Source organism: Loxodonta africana, chromosome 3 (assembly GCF_030014295.1).
Source record: "Loxodonta africana isolate mLoxAfr1 chromosome 3, mLoxAfr1.hap2, whole genome shotgun sequence".
NCBI classification, from domain to species: Eukaryota; Metazoa; Chordata; class Mammalia; order Proboscidea; family Elephantidae; genus Loxodonta; species Loxodonta africana.
Genome location: NC_087344.1, coordinates 75,811,006 through 75,837,196, shown reverse-complemented (window position 1 = coordinate 75,837,196; position 26,191 = coordinate 75,811,006). Strand labels below are relative to the sequence as shown.

Here is a 26,191-nt window from a genome sequence, read left to right as displayed (position 1 = left end):
TGCTACCATAAAGGTTGAAGAGGTTAATGAGTTAGATAAGACCAGCAGACTTGGCAATTAGGAAGTCAGTGAATACTTCCAAAAGAACTGTTTTAGCAGAGGGATGGGGGCTGCATCAGATTACAAGGGGTTCAGGATAAGCAGTGAGAAAGTATTGGTTCTCTCTTTTTAAGACTTTGTTCTTTTGGCTTCCATGACACTGTGCTATCATAATGCTACCTTTCTAACCAGTCCTTCTTTGTCTTCTGAGGCTCCTCTTTCTGACCTTTTAAGGTAAGTAATTTCACAAGGTTGTACCCTTGATTCTCTTCACTCATTCAAAAAATATTTATTGGAATCTACTATGTGCCCTAAACTATGCCAGGAACTGACCATGAGCAAGACATGGTCAGAAGCCTACATTCTAGTAAAGGGGACATTCATTTTGATTCAATTGCAGTAAGTACTCTGAAAGAGAAGCAAACAGTGTCATGACAGCATGGGTCAAGGGGTCCAACCTGGCCTGGAGGTTCAGGGGAAGCTTTCCTGAGAAAGTGATGAGGTGGGCTTCCCCCTGGGACTGACCAGTTGTTCCAGTTCCAGGGTAGCATGACCTTCACAAAGTTGGTTGGCTATTTCCATGAAACCAATCCCCTGGGCTGACCCTCCAAGTAATCTTGCTGCAGGTCTCCCCTCTCCATTATGAAAAAAGGAGGTAGGATAAATAATACAGAGAGAAAAGATTTCTGAAAAGGATTTCGTTTTGTTACTAAAGCAATTCTTATCACTGATTACAAACAAGCAAGCAAGTGACTTATGTTTCCTGGTTAAAGAATTAGACCAAAGTCCGAGTTCTTCCTTTGGGAGTGGATTGCAAGATGAAGAGAGACATTAAATGGTCTGCTTGAATGGACACAATGAGTTCAAGCTGGAAAAGACCTAAGGTAAGTTCAATTTCTTTGAATTCTTATTATCTTCTTCCTTTGACACATATATACGCAAAAACAAATATTAGAAACTTATATTTGCTGAAACTGCCAAGAACTAAAATCTTTCTATAAAACTTCATGATCTGGTATGTATGCGTGACAGAGAGATGAACTGTATGTTTTTAAGCTGCTTGACTCTGAAACTAAACTGATTCCCCCCATCACGCTTCAGTGTTTTAAATTAAAGATTGATTAATATTAAAAGTTGTCTCTCCTGAAGATGCTGACTTGGTAGTCACCATTGTATGGCAACATGGCCTGTGATAAGAGCTAATTAGGGCAAGGACTCCTGAGATCATTAAAGCTGATCTCTGATGGGTAACTCTGGGTAGCTGGGGAAGTCACTGAGCTGGTGATGGCTTCTGGTTAATTCTGGTTAATGATAATGAAAATAACATTGACTGATTTGATAATGAAAATAACCAAGGCCAAGGCCAAAACAGTCTCAGAAAAACTTGCTGGCTATGGGATTCTGATAGGAATGACTAAATGAATAAATAATGAACACACACACACACACACACACACACACACACACACACACGTGTGCTGGCACAGTGGTTAAACACTTAGCTGCTAACCGGAAGGCTGGCAGTTCAAACCCACCAGCCCACCAGGCGCTCTGTGGGAGCAAGATGTGGCAGTCTGCTTCCACAAAGGTTACAACCTAGGGAACCCTATGTGGAAGTTCTACTCAGTCCTATAGTGTCACTATGAGTCAGAATTGACTCAACGGCAATATATGGTAAAACCTGCAAAAGCCAGAACCTGTGTAAGGCAGGCACCTGTCAGAGAAGGAAAACTCAAATATTTTCCACTAAACAGGCAATAGAAAAGTGGTAAGATTGCCCCGTCAAAGGTAGAAAACTTGCAAGACCCAGAAAAACAAGGCAGTCCCCCCGTGGTCTGGCTCTCACAGGTTTTACTATACATATACATGTGTGTGTATATACATACATGTATATATACATAGATATATATATACACACACACATATACTTAAAATATATTTAAAACTGTGTTAACAAGTCATGACCTAAACCTGCCTATGCGTTGCTACTCTTAGGTTAGAAACAAGCCTTAGAATTGTTTTCCATAAAAGCTGCTCAGGAAGCTGCTCAATTGTCCATCCACTTGTTTCACTGCTGCCATCAAAATGATTTTACTTTACCCATATAATTTCCACTTTTCCAAGAAGAAAAAGAGTGAATCAAATCTGGCACTGCGCCTTAGATGAAATCTTTTAGAGAATGACTGTCCCTAGCACAAAGGGAGTAACATTTCTTAAAAAATTTTCAAAATAGTCTAGTTTGCATGTCTGGAAAAGCATTTTAAAAAGATATTATTATTTATAATATATGCCTAGTGCTTTTATCTATCATCTAATTCTCAAAAAAATCCCCAAAGATACGATTTAATCATTGTTTAATTAGTTAAACACTTTATAATTGGTTAAATTACTTTGTAACTCAAGTAACTTAGAGAGGTTAAGGAATTCCCTAGGGTCACTCAGCTAGTAGATGGTAAGAGCCAAGATTCAAAGCTGGATGTTTCTGACTCAAACTTGCATTCAGTTTTTTTACTCAGCAAGCTGAACGAAGTATGAAGACTCTTCTTAACTGTCAATTAACTGAGTAAATAACAAGGACTCTGAAGTGATTGTCAACTACAAAACAAAGTATTTCAAATCCGGCTTTCCTCAAATGCATCTGAAGTAGCAAATTTATTTCTTAATTTTTCTTCATTTGGCCTAATAACGGAAAAGAGATTATGTTTCCTTAACATCTGCTAACTAGTGGGGGAGGAAGGGAGCTCAGAGAAAAGACAGAGAAGTGGGGAAAATAGGCTAGGATTAAAAGTTTTTCAGGGTACACAATGATATACCTGAAGTTACATAAAGTAGACAGCATTTTAAATCCCAGAGCTCACGTGGCTTATGAGAAATGAAGGGCACTCATCTAATCAGTCAAATACTAACTTCCAACTACGTGTATGCTTTCTACTCTGGGTGACACAAAAATGAATTCACTGAGATGAGAGATGGGATAAATGAATGTAATCAGAAAACTCCAAATTAGGCACTATATGATAAGGGAAAAATGAGTTACAGATATGGGATTCAGAAGACCAGGGGAAGTAGTGAACTGGGGAGGTCGAGGAAGGCTTTGTGAAAAAGTGAGACTTCAGCTATGCCCTCTGGTATGGGCAGAAATCAGATAGGAATGTATAAGGAGCGTCTAGGTAAGTGGGTAGAGGAGGACGTCTACACAGGAAGTAAGACTGGAAAGACAGCAGAGCTCCTGTATGTAGTATCTTGAATACCATTTTATCAGGAAGGCAAAGGAAGGTTGTTTTCCTTCTCCTCCCCCCACCCCCAGGGGTGTGATATGAAAATGCAATGCTTTAGGAAGATTATCCCAGCTGCAGCGTAAAGGGCTAGAGAATGAAAAGACTATAAGTACAGAAATAGTCCAGGTCTGAGGGATGCCACCATTTCATTCATCAGATCACAGGGCTCCTGCATTGATTTGGGGGAAGGATGAGCACTCAGAGAAGGAAGGGTGAATGTGGAAATCCACCTTGGAGGCCCAAGTTTTAGAAGGCCACAGCATAATTTATGTCTGCTTTTCCGTGGGAACCATGTGCGTACACACTGGCTGTCCAATCACACTAGCTCTCTGCATTTCGAACAGAGACTTCTTTGTTCCAAACAACAAGGCTCAAAAGAGACAGAGCCTGATAAAAATCACACTGAGATCAGTACTCCCAGCTGGTGCAGGGGCTGATGCCATTCCATAACACACCCTACAGGAAGCAGCTTGTGATACACAGCTGATTGATTTCCACAGCAGGAGTCTTGTGGCAGGGTGGGGTGGGGACTGGTCAAGCATGGAGAGAATTCTTTAGCCACTGATTCAAATTAGTTCGCCAAGATCCTGACTTTATCCAAGACCTGCATAAGTCACTCTTGGAAGAGACACTGTTTCTCAACTATTTTCTGAAAAAAAAAAAGGGAGGAAACCATGGAGTTCCCCAGACAGTGAAACTATTTCATCAGCTAACTCTTACTCGTCATGGAATCTGAAAAGTGCAAAAAGCAAACCTCTTATCTTTCTAGAAGTAGGCTGAATAACTCTTTGCTGTGAGGGACTGTTCTGTGCATTGTAGGATGTCAAGCAGCACCCCTGGCCACTACTTACTAAATGCCAGTAGCAGCCTCCTCAGTCATGCCAATCAAAAATGTCTGGGAACGAAATATTCCCCAGGAGGCAAAATTGCCCAGTTTGAAAGACCACTGGTATAGCATGAGCTTTGGTGCCAAACAGACCTTTCCATTCCCAGCTCAAACATTTACTAGCTATGTGGCTTGAACAAGTTATTTTAAACTCTTCAAGTCTCAAGTTTTCTTATCTGCAAACTGGGATTTTAAATGTCTGATTTACAGGGGGGTTGTTAGGATTTTTTTTTTAGGATTAGAGAATATGTAGACTCAGGTCTCTCTTAAGCACCTACCACTGCCTCCCTATCATGGCAATTCTACGTGTCTGTTTCTCAGGCTACATTATTAACTAGATAGAGACTACCTAAAAATCCAGCACCTACCACAAGGACTGGCCCAGTGCTCAGTAAGGATGGATTGAAAGGAATATGGAACCCCTTCCTCCTTATCCCCATGAAGGGATCCATGGATCATCACCAGATAGTACTTCTTCTAGTCCCTGGGTGGCTAGAGTTCTGAAAGTCACACTAAACATCCACATTTCAAATCACAGTACTGGTAGTAGGAAAACAGTTTGTGAAGGCCTAGGGAATAAGTGTATCCCATTACTCTTCCACCGCCAATACCAGAAACTTATATTTGAAAAGCACTCTGTATTGGAAAAGTATTAAGCAAGGTGGGGAGCACATTTTCCCCAGAGCCAGGCTTTTCCAACTGGGACAGCTGAGACTTGGGAAGAATCCATTCAGCAGGGAGGCAGTCCTCTAGCGTAGTGGTGCTTTGGTGCAGTGACCTGATGCGCCTCCCTGTGGAACTCATTTTATTCCTGCTAAATCAACCAATTTTAACAATAAAGTGCCCTTCACAGTGACTCATCACACTTCCTAGAGGCTCACTGTTTATAGCTCCTGTGCCAGCTGTCTAGCTGGAAAGTGCCCAGCAGTGGGCTAAGGCTGAGACCACTTACCATTCATTTCTAGACACAGTGAGAAACAGTCATGTTTCTCATCTTGTCTGAGCTTGTCTCAACCATGTTCACTTATCAAATACACAAAAATAAATACAAACTATCAAGATGGCAAATTCCAGTTTTTCTGGAAACAGATTCTTCTTCCTTCTTGTATAAAATCACAAGATGATCAATCTTAGTTGTGAATGCTGCATGCTGACACTGTATGTGAAGAATTTCAGTAGACTCAAATCAAACTGGCTCAGTCTGCTTGAGGATATGTTCATTTTTTCCTTTAAAGTCTCTCCTTGCTATCGAAATTCCCACACAGGTTTTTGTGAAATCCATCAATGCTTTTTGGACAACTTTCCACTTGGCTTTACTACCTTCATTGAGGCATGAGTCTCCTTTAAGGTGATGTAACAGCTGCGAGGTTGGAATTTTGCTTGCAATGCTGATGTTTAAAATACCGATACTTTGAAATGGGGCTGGAAGAAGTTCAACACAGCAAACTTAAAGGCCTTACGGGCTCCTTCACCTTCTCCCCACCCAGTTGCTACGGTAGGAGTGGAGAGGATTATTACAGAGAACTGGAATTCTTTGGGGGGGGGCCCAAGAGAGTTGACACATAAGGGTTATAAATATCAGCAGCTGAACTGTGAGCTCCTTGGCTGAGAACAACTGACAGACTGTAGTCCCTCATTAAAGACACAGAACAAGGAAGCTCCCTGAAGTATTTCCACAATGGAAGTTCCTCTTCTCGTTAGAAATGCATCATCAACTAAACACCTGCATCAACAAGGCTACAAGAACTAAGCTCCAAATGCCAGGGAAAGTGACTAGGAGGTTTTAAGTCACACAGATTAGCACCAGCAAAAATAAAGAATCTAGCGCCTGGCCTAAACCAAGGCTGACTAAGAGGGGGTTGGTGCTACTACACACAGCTATAATCAGATTATCAGAAGGCTGCTTGAGATGTAGATATTTAACTTAATCAACTAGCACCTATTCCAACTGAATCCTAAATTTCCCACACGTAGGTGCTGATTTTCTTCTAAGGCAGTGACTCAAATAGAGGGCAATTTTGCCTCTTAGGGGACATTTGGTAATGTCTGGAGACATCTTTGGTTGTCACAACTGGGGGTTTACTACTGGCATCTCGTAGGTAGTGGTTAGGGATGCTGCTAAACATCCTACAATGCCCAGGACAACCGCCCCCGCCCCCCCACACCCCGCCGCCAACAAGGGATTACCTGGCCCAAAATGTCAATGGTGCCAAAGCTGAGAGATCATGTTCTAGGATATTTTCTTTACTTCCTTGGACCCTAGTTCCTGTTGGAATAGCCTTTTTTAAGGAAGAAAGGAAAAATAAAAAAGAAAAGATAGGCCAAGCATCAGCACAAGCCAAGCTGGGAGGGCAGTGGGGAGGCTACTCCACTTATCTTGGCTGCTGTAAAGCTGAAGGTATCTAAACCTCCAGCTGACAGACAGGTCAAACCAAGTTTGATTTTACTTCTCTCCAAGGGCAGATAGATACTTTGACTTCATTTGCTTTATTCTCTAGTGAGTCTTTCTCAGGGAAGTACACTAACTGGCAAAAACGTAGATGGGCTGATACTGTCGTCTTTGTAATTATTTGAAAAGGAGGAGTAAGTATCTCTGTGCAAACTGGCAGTTTTTCAGCTCCATGTTGGGTTCTGCCTCCCAAGGGTTTTCACATTGCTCACTGGGAAGAGTAAGCTTGCTATCATGAGGTAAAAAAACAAATCAAAGTTTTTACAGGACTTTCTGTTCTGGTTTCATAGGATATCTAGGTCCCTCAGACCAATGCAGCAAGTATATGTGGTCCCTGAGCCTGGGCTCTGCTCAACCTGAATTGGGAGAGTAGTCCTAGGGAAGCCTGCTGTCCCACCTACATCCCACCAGCCCAGCCTTAGAAACAAGGTGGGAAAAGACTGACTAGCTTGGGTGATTCAAATGTACCATTAGGTGAAGTGAACCTTTGTGAGAAACACATGGACCCTAAAAAGTTTCAATTTTTTCCACTTGGTCTTCCTTGTCACCAAGAGATACAGTGCCAAGTCTGAAGCCTGGCCTGAACACATACTTGTTGTCCATTTGATACCGACTCATAGTGACCCTATAGCAGAGTAGACCTGCTCCATAGGGTTTCCAAGGCTAAATCTTTACGGAAGCAGACTGCCACATCTTTCTTCCATGGAGCAGCTGGTGGGTTTGAACCACCAACCTTTCGGTTAGCAGCCAAGCTTTTTAATCATTCTCAAAGCCCAACTCCCAGTTGATTCTGACTCATAGCGACCCTATAGGACAGAGCAGAACTGCCCCATACAGTTTCCAAGGCTGTAATTTTTTTTTTTAATTGTACTTTAGATGAAGGCTTAAAGAACAAACTAGTTTCTCATTAAACAGTTAGTACACATATTGTTTTATGACATTGGTTAACAACCCCACGAAATGTCAATACTCTCCCTTCTCAACCTTGGATTCCCTATTATCAGCTTTCCTATTCCCTCCTGCCTTCTAGTCCTTCCTCCTGGTGTGCCCCTTTAGTCTCGTTTTGTTTTATGGGCCTGTCTAATCTTCAGCTGAAGGGTAAACCTCAGGAATGACTTCATTACTGAGCTGAAAAGGTTTCCAAGGGCCATACTCTCAGCGTTTCTCCCGTTTCTGTCAGGCCAGCAAATTTGGTCTTTTTGGGTTAGAATTTTGTTCTACATTTTTCTCCAGCTCTGTCCAGGACCCTCTACTGTGATGCCTGTCAGAGCATTCAGTGGTCGTAGCCAGGCACCACCTAGTTGTACTGGACTCAGTCTGGTGGAGGCTGTGGTAGATGTGGTCCATTAGTACCAAGGCTGTAAATCTTTATGGAAGTAGACTGCCACATCTTTCTCCCACGGAGTGGCTGGTGGTTTTAAACCGCTGACCTTTCAGTTAGCAGCACAGTGTTTTAACCACTGTACCACCAGGGCTCCTTCTTTTAATCACATAGTACATATAAATTACAGAGTGAATTATCCAGGTTTCTTCATACTGCTCACCAGTATGATACCAAAACCACCACGTACTTTCTGACTGAGAGGCCACAGGGTTCATGAGAAGCTGATGGGGGGTTTGAGGGAGGGCTTGGTTTAAGGCTCAGAATCATGCCAATTCTTCACGACTAAAACCTACATACAGAATTTCAAAATAAGGTTAGCCTCTTGTTATCATCAGACTTAAATATATTTCTTCTCCAAATTTCAAATCTCTTCCTACCAATCTCAGGAAGGTCACCCTAGGTGGATACTTCTTCTCAAGTTCCAATGAAATGAAGGTCCCTCCTTTCTTGTTAGTCTCCTGTTAGGCACAAACAATTACTTTTCCTCACTAATCAGAGACTCTTTTATTCAGGAAAACGGAATTTCCTGAAAAGATTAGCCAAAGATAAATCTTTTCCTTCCGGTTTTCTGAAAACATGCTCAATGCTCTGATTTGTGATTTCTGGAAAGGCTTTTCCTTTCTACTTCAGAACTGAGTAAAGGTCCCAATTCTGGAAAGTCCGAGGTCTTTTCCTGTTTAGAGTGGAAATGGACTCTCTTCCGTTCTCATCTGATAGGTTCGCACTGGATGACCAGATTTTCTATCGATTATTCAGAAGCAACTAAGGGAAAAGCCTTTCTGAGGAATAATGACTGCCAGCTTTTCATGTTCATTTAAGGAGGAAATAATTTTTCCTACAGACTGCCTCTCCAAGGATTATCAGCACTACTGCACAGTCCCAAGAAAGCCTGGGGTCCTCCACAGACTTGACTCATCTAAGATGTCTATTACGACTATCCCCAATAGAGTTAGCCAGGTCAAAGCAGAGCCTACATTCCTGTCTCACAGATTCATATCCTCTTAAGCAGATTCTGTACTGAAAGTATGATCCCATTAAAAAAAAAGAGACAGCTGAAAAATCTAGTGCTGTTTTTTCCTCATTAAAAACAGTTTGTTTGAATCTGAAAGCCGAGTCACCCTTTATCATATCTGGTTGGAAACCCTGGTGGCGGTGGCATAGTGGTTAAATGCTAGGGCTGCTAACCAAAAGGCTGGCAGTTCGAATCCACCAGAAGCTCCTTGGAAACTCTATCGGGCAGTTCTACTCTGTCCTATAGGGTCGCTATGAGTCGGAGTCGACTCGACGGCAGTGGGTTTGGTTTTTGGTTTTGGTCTGCTGCCAGCGTGAGAGAAGATTAATCTATTGCTGAACTACACAGCACAATACCCCAGGAACTCAACATTCAAATCATGAAAATGACTCAGTCCTCAGAATGGGTCCAAAAAGACCTTCCCTTTACTCAGCCTCTAAGGAACTGTGGAACTGACACATGGCTTTTCCCCTCTAATTGTTTTCACTTCCCATGAGCTCAGCATGAGCTAAGCCAAGAGTGTGCTCCTCCCCTCCTGACCAAAGACTTGCTGGGAGGAGGCAAAAACTCCTCCCAAAGCCTTTAACTTCTCTGTAAGGTGGAATGGTGGAACTGGGCTTCTAATTTACATCCCCAACTTCAGGGATACTGATAATTTTATAACTACCATAGTGAAACCTGGGTAGCATAGTGGTTAAGTGCTATGGCTGCGAACCAAAAGGTTGGCAGTTTGAATCCACGAGGTGCTCCTTGGAAACTCTGTGGGGCAGTTCTACTCTGTCCTATAGGGTTGCTATGAGTCGGAATCTACTTGATGGCAACGAGTTTGTTGTTTTTACTGACTTACAGATGGGTCACAAGGGTAGTTTTTCTACACAGACATTTCACTATTCTCTCCTCCCTTCTTCACTGCAAATAAACAGACTCTGTAGGTGACCTGCTGATCAGTGTCCAATCCCAGCCTTCACATCCATAGTATTTGTGATAGAGGCTTCTTAGGAATCAGTGAAACACGTCTGTTATAACAAGCAACTAAGCAGCTACTGAGCTCTGAGCATTATGAGGTGATACATTAGGATACAAATGTAATATAGTCGTGCCCAGTAATTTCTTGAAATTTTTTCGCAACACCAAATTCAGAATGCCTCCAGAAACCAAGGATTGAGTGAAAAAGAAAACATTATTTGTCCTCAAATCCAAATACCCAGGAGTCCCTGGGTAGCACAAATGATTAACCACTTGACTACGAATGGAAAGACTGGTGGTTGAATACGCCCAGAAGCTCTTTGGAAGAAAGACCTGGCCATCTGTTTGGGAAAGGTCACAGTCTTCTTGAAAACCCTATGGCATGCAGTTCTATTCTACATACATGGAGTTGCCATGAGTCGGAATTGACTTGACAGCAACTCTTTTTTTGTGTGGACCCTTTCATATATTCTAGTTCATATTCAACACACAATTTTAACAGGTTTGGTTACTTTATTTTTTAGCTCACTGAAGATTAGAAGGGCAGACTGCTAAAGGTAGACCCAGTGACAGCAGTAAGAAATAATAGCAGATACCACAGTAGTGGGGGAAAAGACAGAAACCATCCTCCCCTTGCACACATCGCACACAGCCAATCCAATGAATAAGGCAATGTAAGGGCTCAAAAAGAGAACCCCAGTACAGAACTCAAACAGCATATTGATTTACGAGCATTTAATACAAAGACAAACAGCCCCAAATATTTCTAGTATCCTTGAGGATTTCACTACATTAGAGAACAGCATAATCTTTTTTCTTACGTTAACCTGGACTCATTGAGAAAAACTTATGCACAATACAGTGTTTAGAAAGTTAGACTATATAATCCCCCATATAAACCAGAATCTGGTTAGATAAAACTATTTTGGAGCCTATGGGATAAGCTTCAGTTTTCTAAGAAATTAATTTAGTTGGTTATACCGTTTATCCTAAGTAACCCAGAGCCAAGTAAATTGGATAAATGAAGTATGCCAGTAGAAGAGACAGCCTCTGCTTTCAAGGAAAAAAAAGCAGACATGCTGAAGCAAAGAAGGCCATACCGCCACTGTGAGGTGATCTCTGTGTGATCGCAGATGTGAGTTTCTAAGAGGAACACACATCGGCTCGTCAGTTTGAATTTTTTCTATCTACCCCTTCCTTATCTGGATGCCTCAGAAAACTCAGATGCAACGACTTTTGTTGCTCCAAACTGTACCGTCTCCAAACATGGTAATGGGGCCTTCAGCCAAAGCCCCACGTTAGTGCTGAACATCCCCTAAGCGCTTGCAGGGGCCTTTCTGAGACAGTCACCTTTCTTACTTGGAGCTTGCCTACGAAGCTGTGACCTTTCTGGGGACTACATGGCTCTGACCTGGTGTCAACTCTTTAATAGGAAGAATTCTGACAAGCAGGGGCTCTGAGAGAACAAATTTACTTGGGTGGCAGTGCTAAGTATGTAAATAGGAATAATTAAGGCTAGTGATGGAAATAAAGTGCTGGAAGTATCCTTTCCAGATCTATCCCATGTACCAAGAAGGAAACAGCAGGAGAATGACCTCCAGCAGCAGAGAAAGAAACCTTTAGGTACTTACAACAAAGGAAACTCTGGGGCAAATGGCTCACTCAGTGACAGCAAGCCTGAAGAGACAGTCTTAACAGTTCCAAGCCTCTGACCCAGCAAATGAGCACTTTTGGGTTAAGTCCTCTAATATTTCCCTGTTGTTTTAATATAGACTCACAAAATCTCAGGACTGGAAATTCTGACTCAAGCAGAGAACTGAAATAGTTTTACAATTAAGGCAGTGCTTCTCAAACTCTATTAGCAGAAAACTTACACCTTCAAGGAGTTTGGAGTGTATTCTTAAGCTGTTTGCTGTAAATGGGAAATTTCTTTAGAACATCATGTTTCAGCTTAGTAATTCATGAGAATTTTGCATTTTATTCCATAAGATATCAATAATACATCAATAACCCCTTCTCCCCAAATCTGGCTAAAATCAGTATTTCAGAAATAAGATAAACCTTGGTTTATCTTATGGCTTCTTATACTTCAGTTTGAAAACATGGCCCTAAAGAAACATTCACTGCTTTATAAAATCCGTGAATTTGAAATCTCAAGAAATCATAAAAATAAGGCTTGGGCAATTCTCGCTATATCCTAAATTGGTTATAAAAACTGAAATAAACTCTAATAGAAGAATGTTCAAGCCAGTTTGCTCAGAGGTCCAAAAGACTGTTTAGTCTCTGAACAGTGTGCTTTGATGGTGATGGAAGTGAGAATAATGAAACCAGGGACAGAAGTTAATATGTACACAGTATTCAATCGGTTTCCAAGTTACAAGAAAAGAAATACATACATTTTAGACAGAAAAGATTAAAAAACAAGCACGAGACTTACTTTAAAGTCTGCTAATTGTTGGTTGATGGTGTCCACTTCTGTCCCCACTACCCACTGGAGGGCCTCTCCCTCCTCTGCTGCTGTGGTCATGTCATTGAGTACTTTCAATTTTCTGTAGAAGTCCTCCACTCGGCCCAGTGTCAGCTCTAGCTGTTCTTGACGAGCTTTACCCCTCTCTGTCAGTTTGCCACACTGTTTGTTCAGGGCTTCTAGCTCCCTCTTGAGACCTAGCAAGTCCAGAGTCCCTTCTTCTTCCAGCATTTGCCGGCACTCTGCTTCAGAGGCCTCTATGTCTAACTTGAGGACTTGGATTTTGTTAAGGAATAGCCGTACATCCTCAATTTGGGACTGGAGGCTATCAGTGTCTCTTCCAATAGCACCCATGCCATCTAGCTCATCGTCCAGGTCTGCCAATTGAGAAAACATCTCTCGGACTCGGCAGTGAAACTGGCCAATCCCCTCCAGCTTGTTTTCCATCATCATGCAACCACTGTTCACTCTTTGCTTTACTTCTAGGAACTCTTGCTGGGCGACCTCAGCTTGGTGTAGAAGCTGGGAAGCATCAGATCCATCTGGAGCATCTTCTACCAGGCCCTGAGTGAAGTTCCTCAGATAGTCTACCTGAGGCTCCAGGGCCTGCAGCACTTCCTGTTGAGCTCTTAACTTTTCCAGGTTCTTGTTGCTACAGGCTTGAGAGCCTAGAGCATCAAAGATCTCAAGTTGGTGTTTGGCCCCTTCGACCCTCTTTTCAATATTCTTAAAGCTTTCCTGGAACTCCTTGAGCCTCTGAGTCATTTCTTCAAGCAATCCTGTTTTGGCCTGTAGTTCTTCTGTAATAGTATCCATGTTCTGGTTAATCCCAGCTTTCTCATCCCGGATATCATCCTCATCTGCTTCAGAAGAATTGATCAGAATGTCAGCAGCACTATTCAATATCTCCAGCAGGGAACGGCGCTTCTCCACCTCACTCAGCATAGCCTTTGATCTTAGCAGACTGGATTCAAGCTGCACTGGATCCAGAGTGACCTGCAGGTCAGACATTTTGGCTTTACAGTCATCTATCCATGGCATGAGGTCTTCCATGTGCCACTGATATTTCTGAGCTTTCTGCAAACAGTCCTTGAGCCTGGATTGTCTGTCTGCAGTTTTTTTACTAAGCTCTTCCCAATGGCTTTTGAGATCAACCAACTGGTTTTGTAAAGTCCTTTTCTCTTCCCCAGGAGGCACAGAAAGCAGCAGAGATTCTCCTTCAGCAACAATCACCTCATAGGAACCACTGTGTTGGTTAAGGCTCTTCTGAAACTCTTCATTCTCCTGAAGCTGAGACTGTAGTCGCTCCAATTTTGCAGAAATTGGGCAGTTTTTTGCTTGCTGGCTTTGTTTGTCATCCAACCAGGTCCTTAGCTCATCAAACATTTGTTGGAACTGCTGGGTGCTGGCAAGAGCTGCCTGTAGTCTGTTCATGCGATCAGCTGAAATGAGAAAATGAAATTTAAATCAATCAAGCCTGAGCATGGCAGAAGGTCTAATCTTAGGAAAAGAAAACTAACATTAACTGAGGGCCTACTGTAAAAGAAGCACATTGCTAAGCTCCTTCATATATCTTATTTAATACTCACATCAACCTCATAAGGCAGACTGTGTAACAGAAGTAAACTTTTACTTCTAAACTGGTAAAAAGTGAAAGTTATAAATGTTTCCAGAGAAAGAGGCAATGAATGAACAAGGCCACCGTAAGAAGTCCGGAACATGTTCTAACTTTGAATTATTGGTGTATGTGTACATATGTGTGTGAATATAAAGAAAATGAGTATCAGTGAAAGTATATATGTAACTCCAACTGTACATATATCTATGAGCGTGGCTCTCTAACTGTTGGCTGAAATTATATTCGAGCTCTTATCTCTGTAAAGCTTCACATCTTGCTGGTGCTTAAGCAATGTGTAATAACCACAGCAGTTCTCACTGTAGCTGGAAGAGGGGATTTTTGGCACTAGTTTGAGCCCAAAAGCTATGTAAGAGTCACCCTAGACTCTTTTGTTGTTGTTGAGAACATACACAGCAAAACATACACCAGTCCAACAATTCCTACATGTACAATTCGATGACACTGATTATATATCCTTCAGTGTGCAACCATTCTCGCCCTCTTTTTCTGAGTTGTTCCTTCCTTGTTAAATAAACTCACTGTCCCCTAAGGTTCCCATCTCATCTTTCAAGTTGCTCTTGTCACTTTGATCCCATAAAATAGTTCTTAAAAGAGCATAATGCTCAAGACACAAATTTTTGACTAGTTAAGCTAGACTACTGTTTGGTTTAAGGTTTAAAGATTATCTCAGGGGAGTAGTTCCTGGGGTTCATCCAGCCTCCATGGCTCCAGAAAGTCTGGAGTCCATGAGAATGTGAAATTCTGTTCTGCATTTTCCCCGTTTTGATCAGGATTCTTCTATAGAATCTTTGATCAATATGTTCAGCAATTCACCCTGGGTTCTTGAGACTACCACAAACCCACTCCTTTCTGTTTGCCATTAACAGTGGCAGAAATGTGTTCCTCACCCCAACTCACCTGCAAGGTCTTCTAAACCTTGGAGAGGCAGAGCAACAGTTTCCAAACGTTTCTTCAGCTCATCCTTGAGGTACTGCTCACCAATAAGCATTGAAAGTTCATCGCACAGTGTCTGCGCTTCTTTAATCTCATTGTCTAATTGCTCCAACTCAGATCGAATCTCACTGGTCTCTTCCAATTGCTGCTTTACAGCCTCAGGCTGGGTGCTGATGGCTGACTGGCCACTTAGTCGCTGTCCAATTGCCTTCACCTTCTCTGATAAGTCCTGGAGCAATTCCTGGTACTGAGTGCTTTTGACAATAGCTTGGTCAATGTGGCTGGAACGGGAATTGAGCTTGTCGGTCAGCTCAACCCACTTCTGATTGATGCTCTGGAGTTCTTGCTGTACTTGGCTGGTGGATGGAGAGACATCTCCAGGGCCTGTAAGGATGCCCTGAGCGGCATCATTCAGCTGCTCATGTTGTTGCCTCCGTGCTTCAAATTCCTTCAGCATAAACTGAAACAGAAACAACACCAAGATGTTTAGAAAGAAAAGACAGGTCTAAAAGCAGTGTCAAAACAAAATCTGATTTTGGATTGTGCCAAATATTGCCAATCCCTTTTGAAAAACTCCAAGGACCAGGCTATAGACTGATGCAATATAGACAGATGCAGTAGTATTTAACAAATGCTTGATAAAAACTTGTTTCAAAGGGATCATTGATTATGCTATTTGTCCTACTCTGTTTCAACATCAGTTATTAAGGATGGTCTAGGTTGGGAAACTGGTTTGCTCCATGGATTGGTACTCATCAGCTTTGCCATGCAACACTCAAGCCTCTGAATTGGGAGTTTGAAACCCTGGATCTCAGGGCCAGCTCTATTACTGGTTGGATTTGTTGTTTTACCTCTTAATACCTCTGTTTTCTTGTAATCCCAAAGGCACATATCTGTATATTACAAGATAGCACAATTAGATAATGAGATTCTTTAAAGCAAGGACCACGTCTCTTATTTCTTTTGTATTCTCTGCAGTACTCATTAAAGAAATTAGGATTAGAGGGTCTGGAGTCAGACTGATTGGGTCCAAATTCTGGTTCTATCATTCACTGTTTTGCTGCTATTCCTAAGGTTTTCACTAGCTAATTCTTTTCAGAAGTAGTCTTCTGGGTCCTTCTTTCTGGTCTGTCTTAGTCTGGAAGCTCAGCTGAAACCTCTCCACTATGGGTGACCCTTGTTGGTATTTGAATACCTGCAGATAACTTCCAGTACCACAGCATCATGCAAGCCCCCACACTATGACAAGCTGACACACACTCACTAGCTGTATAAGCTTAAGCAACTTTTTAAAACGTTCTCCAAATCTCAGCTTCCTCATTTGTAAAATGATAGTAACAGTACTCATCTTGGCTGTTGTAAGGATTAGATAATTTATGGAAAGTGCTTAGCACTTACATAGTACAAAAGCAAGGAAGACGTGATCTCCAGGAAAAAAAGATATGTAAACAATCAATTATAATAAAATGTAACAAAAGTAAAAGGATGGTAAAACACTAATGTGAACACGGTATTGTGAAAGCATGGAGTAAGGGCGATTAGAACTGCTGGGGATGACAAATGGTAGGAGAGGGAAATCAGGGAAGGCTTCAGATAGGTGATAATGAAGAATGAGTAGTTCTCCAAAAAGAGCAGAGTAAGGCTTGTGAAGGGCATTCTAGGAGGATGCCTAGTATGAGCAAAGGCACAGAGCTGTATAAGTGTCATATGTTTTAGGAAAGAACAAATTATCTTGTGTGTGTAGAAACCTGGGTATATGGGGGAATAGATGGAAATGATGTTGGCAAGACAAACTGGGACCAGATTGTGAAAAGCCTTATAGACTGCATTGAGCAGGTATTTGGCCTTTACTCAACAGGCAGCCAAAAGCCACTGAAACATTTAAATATATTCAGATATGTGATTCAAGGACATAATCTGATAATTGTGTGGACGGTTGACAGAAAGAAATCTGTTAGGAGGCTGCTGCAATGGTCTAGAACAGGATAATCCTAAATGAGGAAGCAGCAAAGAGAACGAAGAAGAGAGAGGGATTAGAACAGTGATTCTGAAAGCACGGTCCAGGGACTCCTGGGAGTCCCCAGACCTTTTCATGGAGTCCAGGATGTCAAAACTATTTTCATAATAATACTAAAATGCTATCTGCCTTTCAAAGTTCTGTTCTGTCACGAGTGTACGATGAAGTTTTCTGGAGGCTACGTGTCTGGTATCACAGCAGACTGAATGCAGAAGCAGATATGAGAATCCATGAGAATCTTCAATCAAGTCAGATATTAAAGAGATTTGCAAAGATGCAAAACAATGCCACTCTTATTATTATTTTATGTTTTGGAAAAAAAAATTTTTTTGTTAAAAATGTTACTTAGGTTAACATGTGATGGTTTATCATTGTTATTTTTAAATGAATTAAAAAACGCATATTTTAAAATGTCCCACTGTTTTAATATGGTCAATATCAATAGATAAACACAAGTTCTTTGGGAGTTCCTCAATAGTTTTTAAGAGTGTAAGAGGATTTTGAGACCAAAAAGTTTGAAAACAACTGGATTAGAAAAATATTTGAATGTAGACTAAATAGGATTTAGTAATTAATTGGATACAGAGGCTGAAAGAAAAGGTTTTCAAATATTACTCTCAGGTCTTAATTAAAAGTAATTAAGGGATATATGAGTGAGAAAATTGGTGGATGGTACGAAGAAATGGAACAGGTTTGGGGGAGGATGTAGGTACTATAAACCCTTTTAACTAATAAATCTCTTATGTGCATATATACAAAAGTAATAATAAAGTACAATCTGGCATGTATTCGTTTATACTCTAGGCCCTGCCATTATATCAATTTTTCCTTAGATTTGTTGGCAAATCATGTGTACATCAGTTTCATGGAACAACACCGAATATAACAGCTTTTACAAATACTTATTGATGATAACAAGGAAAAGGTTCTAGGCAGGATTTCATTGGAAATAACGTACTGTGTAACCTTAGGCAACTGTGACAATCTTGACCAATCTAAATTTCTATGACATTGGGCACTTGAATCAATTTTGTTGAGGTTTGATCAAAAGAAAATCTTTAAGTAAAGACAGCAGATATCAGATATTGCATTAAGTAATATGGAGCACTACCACTAAGGATTAAAAGTAAAATATAATTCAGTAATTTAGTCAAAGAGTTCCCCATTCTCATATCCACTCATTTTACTATCTTTGTTAATGATATTAATAACACAGTTATTAACTGTTTACTATTTGACAAGTACCGTGGTAAGAACCTTATAAACTTCTCATTTAAAGTGAGAAAAGCAAGACTCTGAGAGGCTAGATGACTTGTCCAAGGTCATATGACATCTACTTGCTGGAAGCAGCATTTGAACCCAGGCTCCTAAGACTCTAATTTCTTTGCTCTAAAGCATTAAGGTGTATTGCTCACCTGGACCTGCTGCTTCTGGGCATTCAGCATGTTGGGGTCAATAGACAGGGGCCCCAGCACCCCCATCATCAGCTCCTTCTCCATCAGCCACGGCCGGAGCTGGGATTCCGCAGCCTGGAAGGAGGCCAGATGGCTTGCTGATTCCTCTAGCTGCCTCTGCCGAGCCACAGTCACCTCCGTGGCCCTTTCCCATCGGGAATCTGTAGACAGGAAATGAGAGAATGTATTCCTTTATTCTCAGCAGCAACTAGGCCTGCTCCCTAAATTATGTTCTTAATATAATACAGGAAATGATCCCTGGAACATTATTTTAAATATTTTACAATAAAAATAGCCCCTTCCCCCTTAAAAAAAATTAAAACAGCAATACAAACAGGTCTGCATTTCGACTGTGGTGGTAGGTTACATGAAGCTACACATGTGACAAAATTGCATTGAAGCATACACATACACACACAGGTGCATGTAAAACTGGTGAAATGTGAATAAGCTCTGTATATTACACCCATGTCAATTTCCTGGTTTTGATATTGTGTTAGTTATACAAGATGTTATCATTGGGAGAGGCTGGGTGAAAGGCACAACTCCCTATAAAATTGTTTTGCAGTGTCCTGTGAATATACAAATTATTTTAAATAAAAAGTTAAAAAAAATCAATATATGGTCATTGCAGAGAAATTAGAATAATAATGTACCAAAAGAATAAAATAAAAATACCCATAATCCTACCGCTGAGTGATAATATAATCACCATTAATATTTGGTACAAATCCTTCTAGGGTTTTTCCTACAAACATTAATACTTTAGAAACTATATTACACTACAAATATTGTTTTATAATCCTTTTTAACTTACTGTATCATGAACATCTTTCAGGCCAATAAATATTCACCTGCACCATTTACAGCTCAATATTATGAACACATTGTTATGGAGATTATTTTCCTTTTTTCATTATCATCAATACATTTTCACTTTTATCATCAATGCTCTCTTTTGTTCTTGATCACAGCAGACTATCAGTTTGACTTGCCCAAGAAAGCCCAACTTCTGACACTCTGAGTGGAATTTCTAATTTTTTTTCCTAATCAGGCTCACTCTCTGACCCTATCCAGGCCCCTCACTTGCTTATGAAAATTAACTAAAAATAATTTTTGCTTTATAGGATTTGCTGAAATCTTGTGTTTGCTTTAAGGATAAATAATTCAGTAAATTTGCAATACCCCTGTGATAACTTACTGAGATCATCTTGCATTTTCTTCCAATTTTCTGCTTCCTGTGAGTTGGGATATGTCATGAGTAATCCAGCTAGAGCATCCTTTACTTTTTGGATCTTTGGAGAGTTCTGTTCCAATTCTGCCAGGAAGGCCTAGGATAAAGAAACATCATGTATGTCATGAAACTCCAGACAGGAAACAAAGCTGTGTGTGTTGTAGAAATGACTGGAAGACCAGGCAACAATTATAGACTCTACTCCTAACTCTACCTGTGACTTGCTTTGTGATTATAAGATATTTAACCTTTCTGCTTCAATTTTTATTTTAAAATGAAAAACTGGATAGCAGGATCCAAGTTTGTCTTATGTATAATACATCAGTATGGCCAAATAAGAAGGAATTATTAATTCTTGTAAACGAAAAGTGTCAAGATATGATGGTGATGATGTTTTTATGGTTTGAGAAGATGTCGTGCTATGCTCAACAGGAATATTAAAAACTTCGGTGAAAATTTCTTACAGGTTTTTTAATACGATCTGATTTCTTCTGACATTTTTCCTAGTCCCACATGCCTATCTTAAGAATAAACTACAATCACAGCTATTTAGATCACTTCAATTGTTGGAAACATGCTTTGATGAGAATGGCTTTGCTCTCTTCCAGTATCATATAGAAAACGAGATTCCATTCTCAATGAGCTAATGCTACTGTGGAGGACTATTCTCTTTCTGCAAACAGATCTGGTTTTGTTTCTGAGTCTGATTTATAACAATTTCTAATTTCACAGGTAAGAAAATTCTCTAGGAGAGTTAAAGCATAGTAATCATTTGAAAGTCAAACATATTGCTCATCGTAGGCTGGGTGGTCGGCCATGTTTCATTCTCAGATTCCCATACTCAGGCAGGAACCTGGATATAGCAAATGTTCTTCAGGTCAGTCCGTTCCCCTTAGTGTGTGGGATGCAGCTAATGTAAACACAGTACCTTATTAGATTCAGCTTGGGCTCTCACTGTTTCTGTTTTGGTTGGAGATGAAGAGGCATCCATGGCTTTCAGGACTTCCTCTTTTGATTCCAGCCATTGCAGCACTGAGCTTGCCTCCTTCTGAACTTCCTGCATTCTGCTGAGCATAGCTTGAAGGCTCTCCTGGCGTTCCTGAAGTACTCCCCCCAATTTCTCATACTTCAAGTTTACATCTGACATGTCACACTGGATTTCCGTCAGATCTAGTATCATAGAAACAGAAATCAGATTGGGAATAGCTCTAGAAGCACCCCTCTTAGTTCCTTACTCCTAAATTACTCTTCAGGATTAGGCATCTCTCCTACATCTTCTAGTGAACTGGAGGTTATTCTTCAGGTAGATGACATAAAAGTTGATGTTTACATACACAAAGCAAAAGAGCTTTCATTAATCTGCTTCCTAATTTTGGCATTATATAGTCAGATAAAAAAAAAAAAAAGATAATCACCTTAAAATGCTTAATAAACATGGGGATAGCAAAAGTGAGAAGAGTGAGAAAGAACTTAACGTTAGTGCAGTGTTGGGATTAATTGATTTGGGCATTCCCTCCCTCTTCTCCATCTGTCTCTTTTCTTCAAACTACAGAGAAGTCACCTGCCTGAGGGGCTGAGGGCTAAACTAGATTACCTTTAGTATAGGTACCTTATAGGAGCCCTGACGGCACAGTGGTTAAATCACTTGGGCGCTAACTGAAAAGTTGATGGTTCAAACCCACCAGCTGCTCCATGGGAGAAAGACATGGCAATCTGCTTCTGTAAAGTTTACAGCCTTGGGAACCCTATAGGGCACTTCTGCCCTGACCTATAGGGTTGCTATGAGTCGTAATCAACCCAATGGCAGGAGGTTTGGTTTTGGGATAGGTGCTTTATAACACTAAGATTTGTATATATTTTCTTCAAGGTCTTTTCTTACTGGTCCTATCTAGTAGTCCATTCTATCTCCTCTGTACTTTCAGCTTCACCAGCTGCCAACCTGTTAGCCTATGGCCAGCAAACAAAGAGGCATCACAGCTGCTTCTCCCAGATTTTTACCCTCGCACCCATCCTGGCAGCAGTTTTTCCACACGTATGGAAACGTACACAGGTGCACACATGAACCCTGTCCTAACACACCCAACAAAGAGGCACTGTTGATATGGTGTTCTCACCTTTGCAGGTGTGGTATCCGTTTACACTGCCTACAGAGCTTCCTACAGAGGGCAGTATGGAACCTGAGCAGAAGGACAGGGAGACAAACAGGGCAAGACAAACGTGTTAGGAATACAAACAGGCACTGAATTTGTTCTTTGGCACTCACTTTAAGCTTGGGTATCAAAAAGTTAACACAGCACAAGACAACATACTCATGAAAAGAGACAGATCATTTCAGCTACCAGACAACAAAGTGTCATTCGAGTTGAGAAACAGCTCCCTGGCAGTGATGATTCTTAATCCTTTCTAGAAGGAAATCTAAATTCTCTTCTTAAATTTCTTAAATTTACAACACTGCCTTAATTTTCTGACGCAAGTATGGGTAACATTATTAAGTTGTTAGAATGGTATCTGCCACATTTTGGAATGAGGATTATAATAAGAGCCAAAAAGGTTCACCTTTAACATTAATGTGCTTCAATACAATAAAAATGAACAATAAGTACAATTAAGGACATAAAAAGCAACATTCTTTTAATAAAGACATTAAAATGAGCCCATCTTATATTGTTCCGAAAGGAAGAGTCTCTGCCTTTCCTCTTGTGACCTCTTCCTGTTCCCCTCCCCCCACTAGAAAACAGAAATTCTAAGTACCAATAAGTGTGGCTCACAAACAGTTTCAAAAATTCTGCTTCGGCCTCTTCTGTTTCTAATTACTACAATTTCACCTATATTCTCCCCTAGTTGATTCCCTGTATTTCAGCAGTTTCCCAAGTTGAAACAAAAACGTATCATATAATTATAAAGATCATACGAAAATCTGAAAAGTATTCAGGATGTAATGTTACATTAAAAGGACAAAAAAAAGAAAAAGAAAAAAGGACAGCTGAATTCCTTTGCATAGTCAACAGAACACACATAAACATCCTTCTGGTATTCTCTCCTTTCAGCCAAGATCCATCTGACATCAGCAATGATATCCCTGGTTCCACGTGCTCTTCTGAATTCGGCTTGAATTTCTGGCACCTTCCTGCTGATGTCCTGTTGCAGTTGTTTTTGAATTATCTTTACCGCAATTTTACTTGCATGTGATATTAATGATACTGTTTCATAATTTTCCCATTCCGTTGGATTACCTTTCTTTGGAAGAGGTATGCATATGGATCTCTTCCAGTAGGTTGGCCAGGTAGATGTCTTCTAAATTTCTTGGCATAGACAAATGAGCACTTCCAGCGTTGCATCCGTTTGTTGAAACATCTCAGTTGGTATCCTGTCAATGCCTGAAGCCTTGTTTTTCGCCAATGCCTTCAGTGCAGCTTGGACTTCTTTCTTCAGTACTATCACTTCTTGATCATATGCTACCTCCTGAAATGGTTAACATGGACCAATTCTTTTTGGTATAGTGACTCTGTGTATTCCCTCCTTCTTCTTTTGATACTTCCTGTGTCATTCAATTTTTTGCCGATAGAATCCTTAAATACTGCAACTCAAGGCCTGAATTTTTTCTTCAGTTTTTTCAGCTTGAGAAATGCCAAGCGTGTTCTTCCGTTTTGGATTTTTAACTCCAGGTCTTTGCACATTTCATTATAATATTTTATTTTCTCTAAACAGCCCTTTGAAATCTTCTGTTCAGCTCTTTTACTTCATCATTTTTTCCTTTTGCTTTAGCCTAGGATATCAATCTTTAAATGATCCATTTCATTTTTGACAACTTCCAATTTTTTTGATTCATACTTTGTACATTCCACATTCCTGTTAATAGATGTTTACAGCTGTTTCTTCTCATTTTGAGTCGTGCTTCTAGCTCAGTTTAATCAGAGTATTCCAAGATTGTAAAGTGAACTTTCAAAAACATATCATTTACAACTACTTATCTGTGTGAGCCATATTTTCTAGATGGAATGAGATCAAATGAAATTCAGAAATAAATCAGATGGTGAAGCTGTCAGCCAATAAGCTCCCTTCTCAAAGGTTTCTACCCACATAATACAGAAATGCTATAATCAACTTATAAGGGAAATTCATGCAAAAAATATTTGCATTTGTTTTATGAGATTTAATATAAAAAGGAAGCTTCTAGAATCTGCTTTAAAAAGTTTGAAAAACCACCGATCAAGTCCAACAGCCAGCAAACTACAGCCCACTGGCCATATCTGGCCCTCTATTTGTTTCTGTATATAAAGTTTTATTGGAACATAGCCACACCCATTTATTTATGTATTGTTTACAGTTGCTTCTGTGCCACAGTGGCAGAGTTATGCAGTGGTGGCCCAAACAGACCGCAAGCCTAAAATATTTACTGTCTGGCCCTTTATAGAAAAAGTTTGCTGACCTATCATCTACTCACACACTAATTCACTGGCTTCAGAGGTTTATGGGTTGGACTGTAAGAATTACCAATCCCTTAAAATGTTGTCACTTCTGGATAGTTTCAAGAGATCTTTAAACTTTAGGATACCACAAAATAGCAGCCATTCTCCAAAGGGAAATAGAAAACTTTTTATCAATTTAAGTGACAACAGGAGTGAACTAACACACTCTGGTAATAAAATCTATGAGATCTCAACTAACAATCGACAACTGACAACTGATTTATATTGGATTTTGTTTGAGAGACTTAATTTGTAGCCAGAGGTTATTCATACGCCTGGGCACAGTCTTTATGCCCCCTTCCAAGAAGTATGCCAGTCCCTGGTGTACCAATACTCACTCTCAAGTACCCAGTTTCTCCCTGGATATCATACTTTGCAGAGCCAGGGCTGACCCCCGTTTACCATGCTATATACACATCCCATTTACATGTTTAAAAGAAATTCCTCAAAATGGAAACCACATTTTAATCCTTCCATGTTTACTTGATAGTTCTAAGTGAGCCAACTAGTCCATTTACTTTTCTCATCGTGGGAAAGAATTTTTCAAAATACAGCAATGTTACATAAAAAAAATTATTTTTTTTTATTACATAAAAAGGGGAGAACAGGTTAGGCTGGGGGGAGGGGAGGGGGAACTGCTTTGTAGATCCCTTTGTCCTCATATAAGGAGCACTGGTACTGCAGGGGTTAAAGCACATGACTGCTAACCAAAAGGTCAGCAGTTTGAACCCACTAGCTGCTCTGCAGGAGAAAGATGTGGCAGTCTGCTACCATAAAGAAACCCTATGAGACATTAAAAAAAAAAAACCCTTGGAAACCCTATGGCACAGTTCTGCTCTGTCCTATAGGGTGGCTATCAGTTGAAATCAACTTGACAGCAGTGGGGTTTTTTTTTCTTTGTTTGTTTGTCCTCATATCCAGCTTTGACTCTGACCAATCAAAGGAAGAGAGACTGCATTCACCTGTCTTGCCTTGGGAATCAGGCGCTGTAATTTCCATGATGAGATTTTCTAAAGAAGTGCCTTTGCAGTTGATTTCTTCCACCAGGGTTCCCTTACTTGCCCAGTCATCTAGGAGACCCTGTTTAAAGAACAAAATGGCTAAATGTAACATCTGAGGCCTTCTCTTCATCATAAATTGGAACACTTGTTCTTCTCTATATAATTCCTAAAGTCTGACAAGCATTAAGACCATACTCATACATTCAGCAATTTCAAGATCCTGGTTTAGCCAGCCAAGTTGTGGGAGAATGGTATCGTGGAATATTCAGGACCTTCTGATTCATTCATTCATCAAATATTTACTGAGCATTTACCACGGGCCAGGCATCATTGCCAGACACTGGGGATACAAAAAAGGATTACGACACAATTCCTAAAACGCAGAACTCAGGTTATCAAATGCATTATAATATGATAAATGCTACTACAGAAAAATAGAAAGTCAGTAAACCCTGAAAGCACAAAAGGAGATACATTTAACTCAGCACAGAGTGTGGAAAGCTTTGAGTTAAGACACGAGTTTGCAAGGTGGACAAAAGGATGTGGGTAAAGAATATGAGGAAATGGTAATAAAGAGCCAGATATTCAGATGTAGAAAAATACACAGAATCATAGACTACACTTTGCATTTATCAAGGGAACTTTAGGTTGGGTTAGTAGAGTTTTAATTACCACATAAAGCTGTTAGGAAACAACAGCATCTGCTATGACAAGGTACCCGGTGGTACGAAATCTCCACAATGTGGATCACCTGCCACAGCAGAAATGTACTCCTTTCAAAGCAGGACTACCGTCTTAGTCTTCATTCTCTTCCTCCATACTGAATTTCCCTGACAATTTACTTAGTTTGCTTTTGGTTTTAAGCTGCAGAATAGCAGCAGAGAAAGACACAGAACCATTTACATCCAGTAAACCCACGCTGCCCAACTTCACATTCACCCTCGGTCACTGCTTGTCATTTCT

General features: G+C 40.4%; 1 protein-coding gene across 7 annotated transcripts in view; it reads right to left on the bottom strand.

Moving 5' to 3' along the window:
- MACF1 (microtubule actin crosslinking factor 1) overlaps positions 1-26,191 on the bottom strand; it is a 257,548-nt gene that overhangs the window by 77,677 nt on the left and 153,680 nt on the right. For 4 of the 7 annotated variants that reach the window (XM_064281771.1, XM_064281766.1, XM_064281768.1 and 1 more), the window contains 7 exons: positions 25,190-25,307; positions 21,873-21,935; positions 20,687-20,928; positions 19,726-19,855; positions 18,486-18,685; positions 15,018-15,513; positions 12,452-13,923 (listed from right to left, as the gene is read on the bottom strand). In XM_064281771.1, coding sequence (XP_064137841.1) covers positions 12,452-13,923; positions 15,018-15,513; positions 18,486-18,685; positions 19,726-19,855; positions 20,687-20,928; positions 21,873-21,935; positions 25,190-25,307 — 2,721 coding nt within the window. The remainder of the gene's footprint in view (positions 1-12,451; positions 13,924-15,017; positions 15,514-18,485; positions 18,686-19,725; positions 19,856-20,686; positions 20,929-21,872; positions 21,936-25,189; positions 25,308-26,191) is intronic. The other 3 variants (XM_064281767.1, XM_064281770.1, XM_064281772.1) reach the window with 1 other exon arrangement.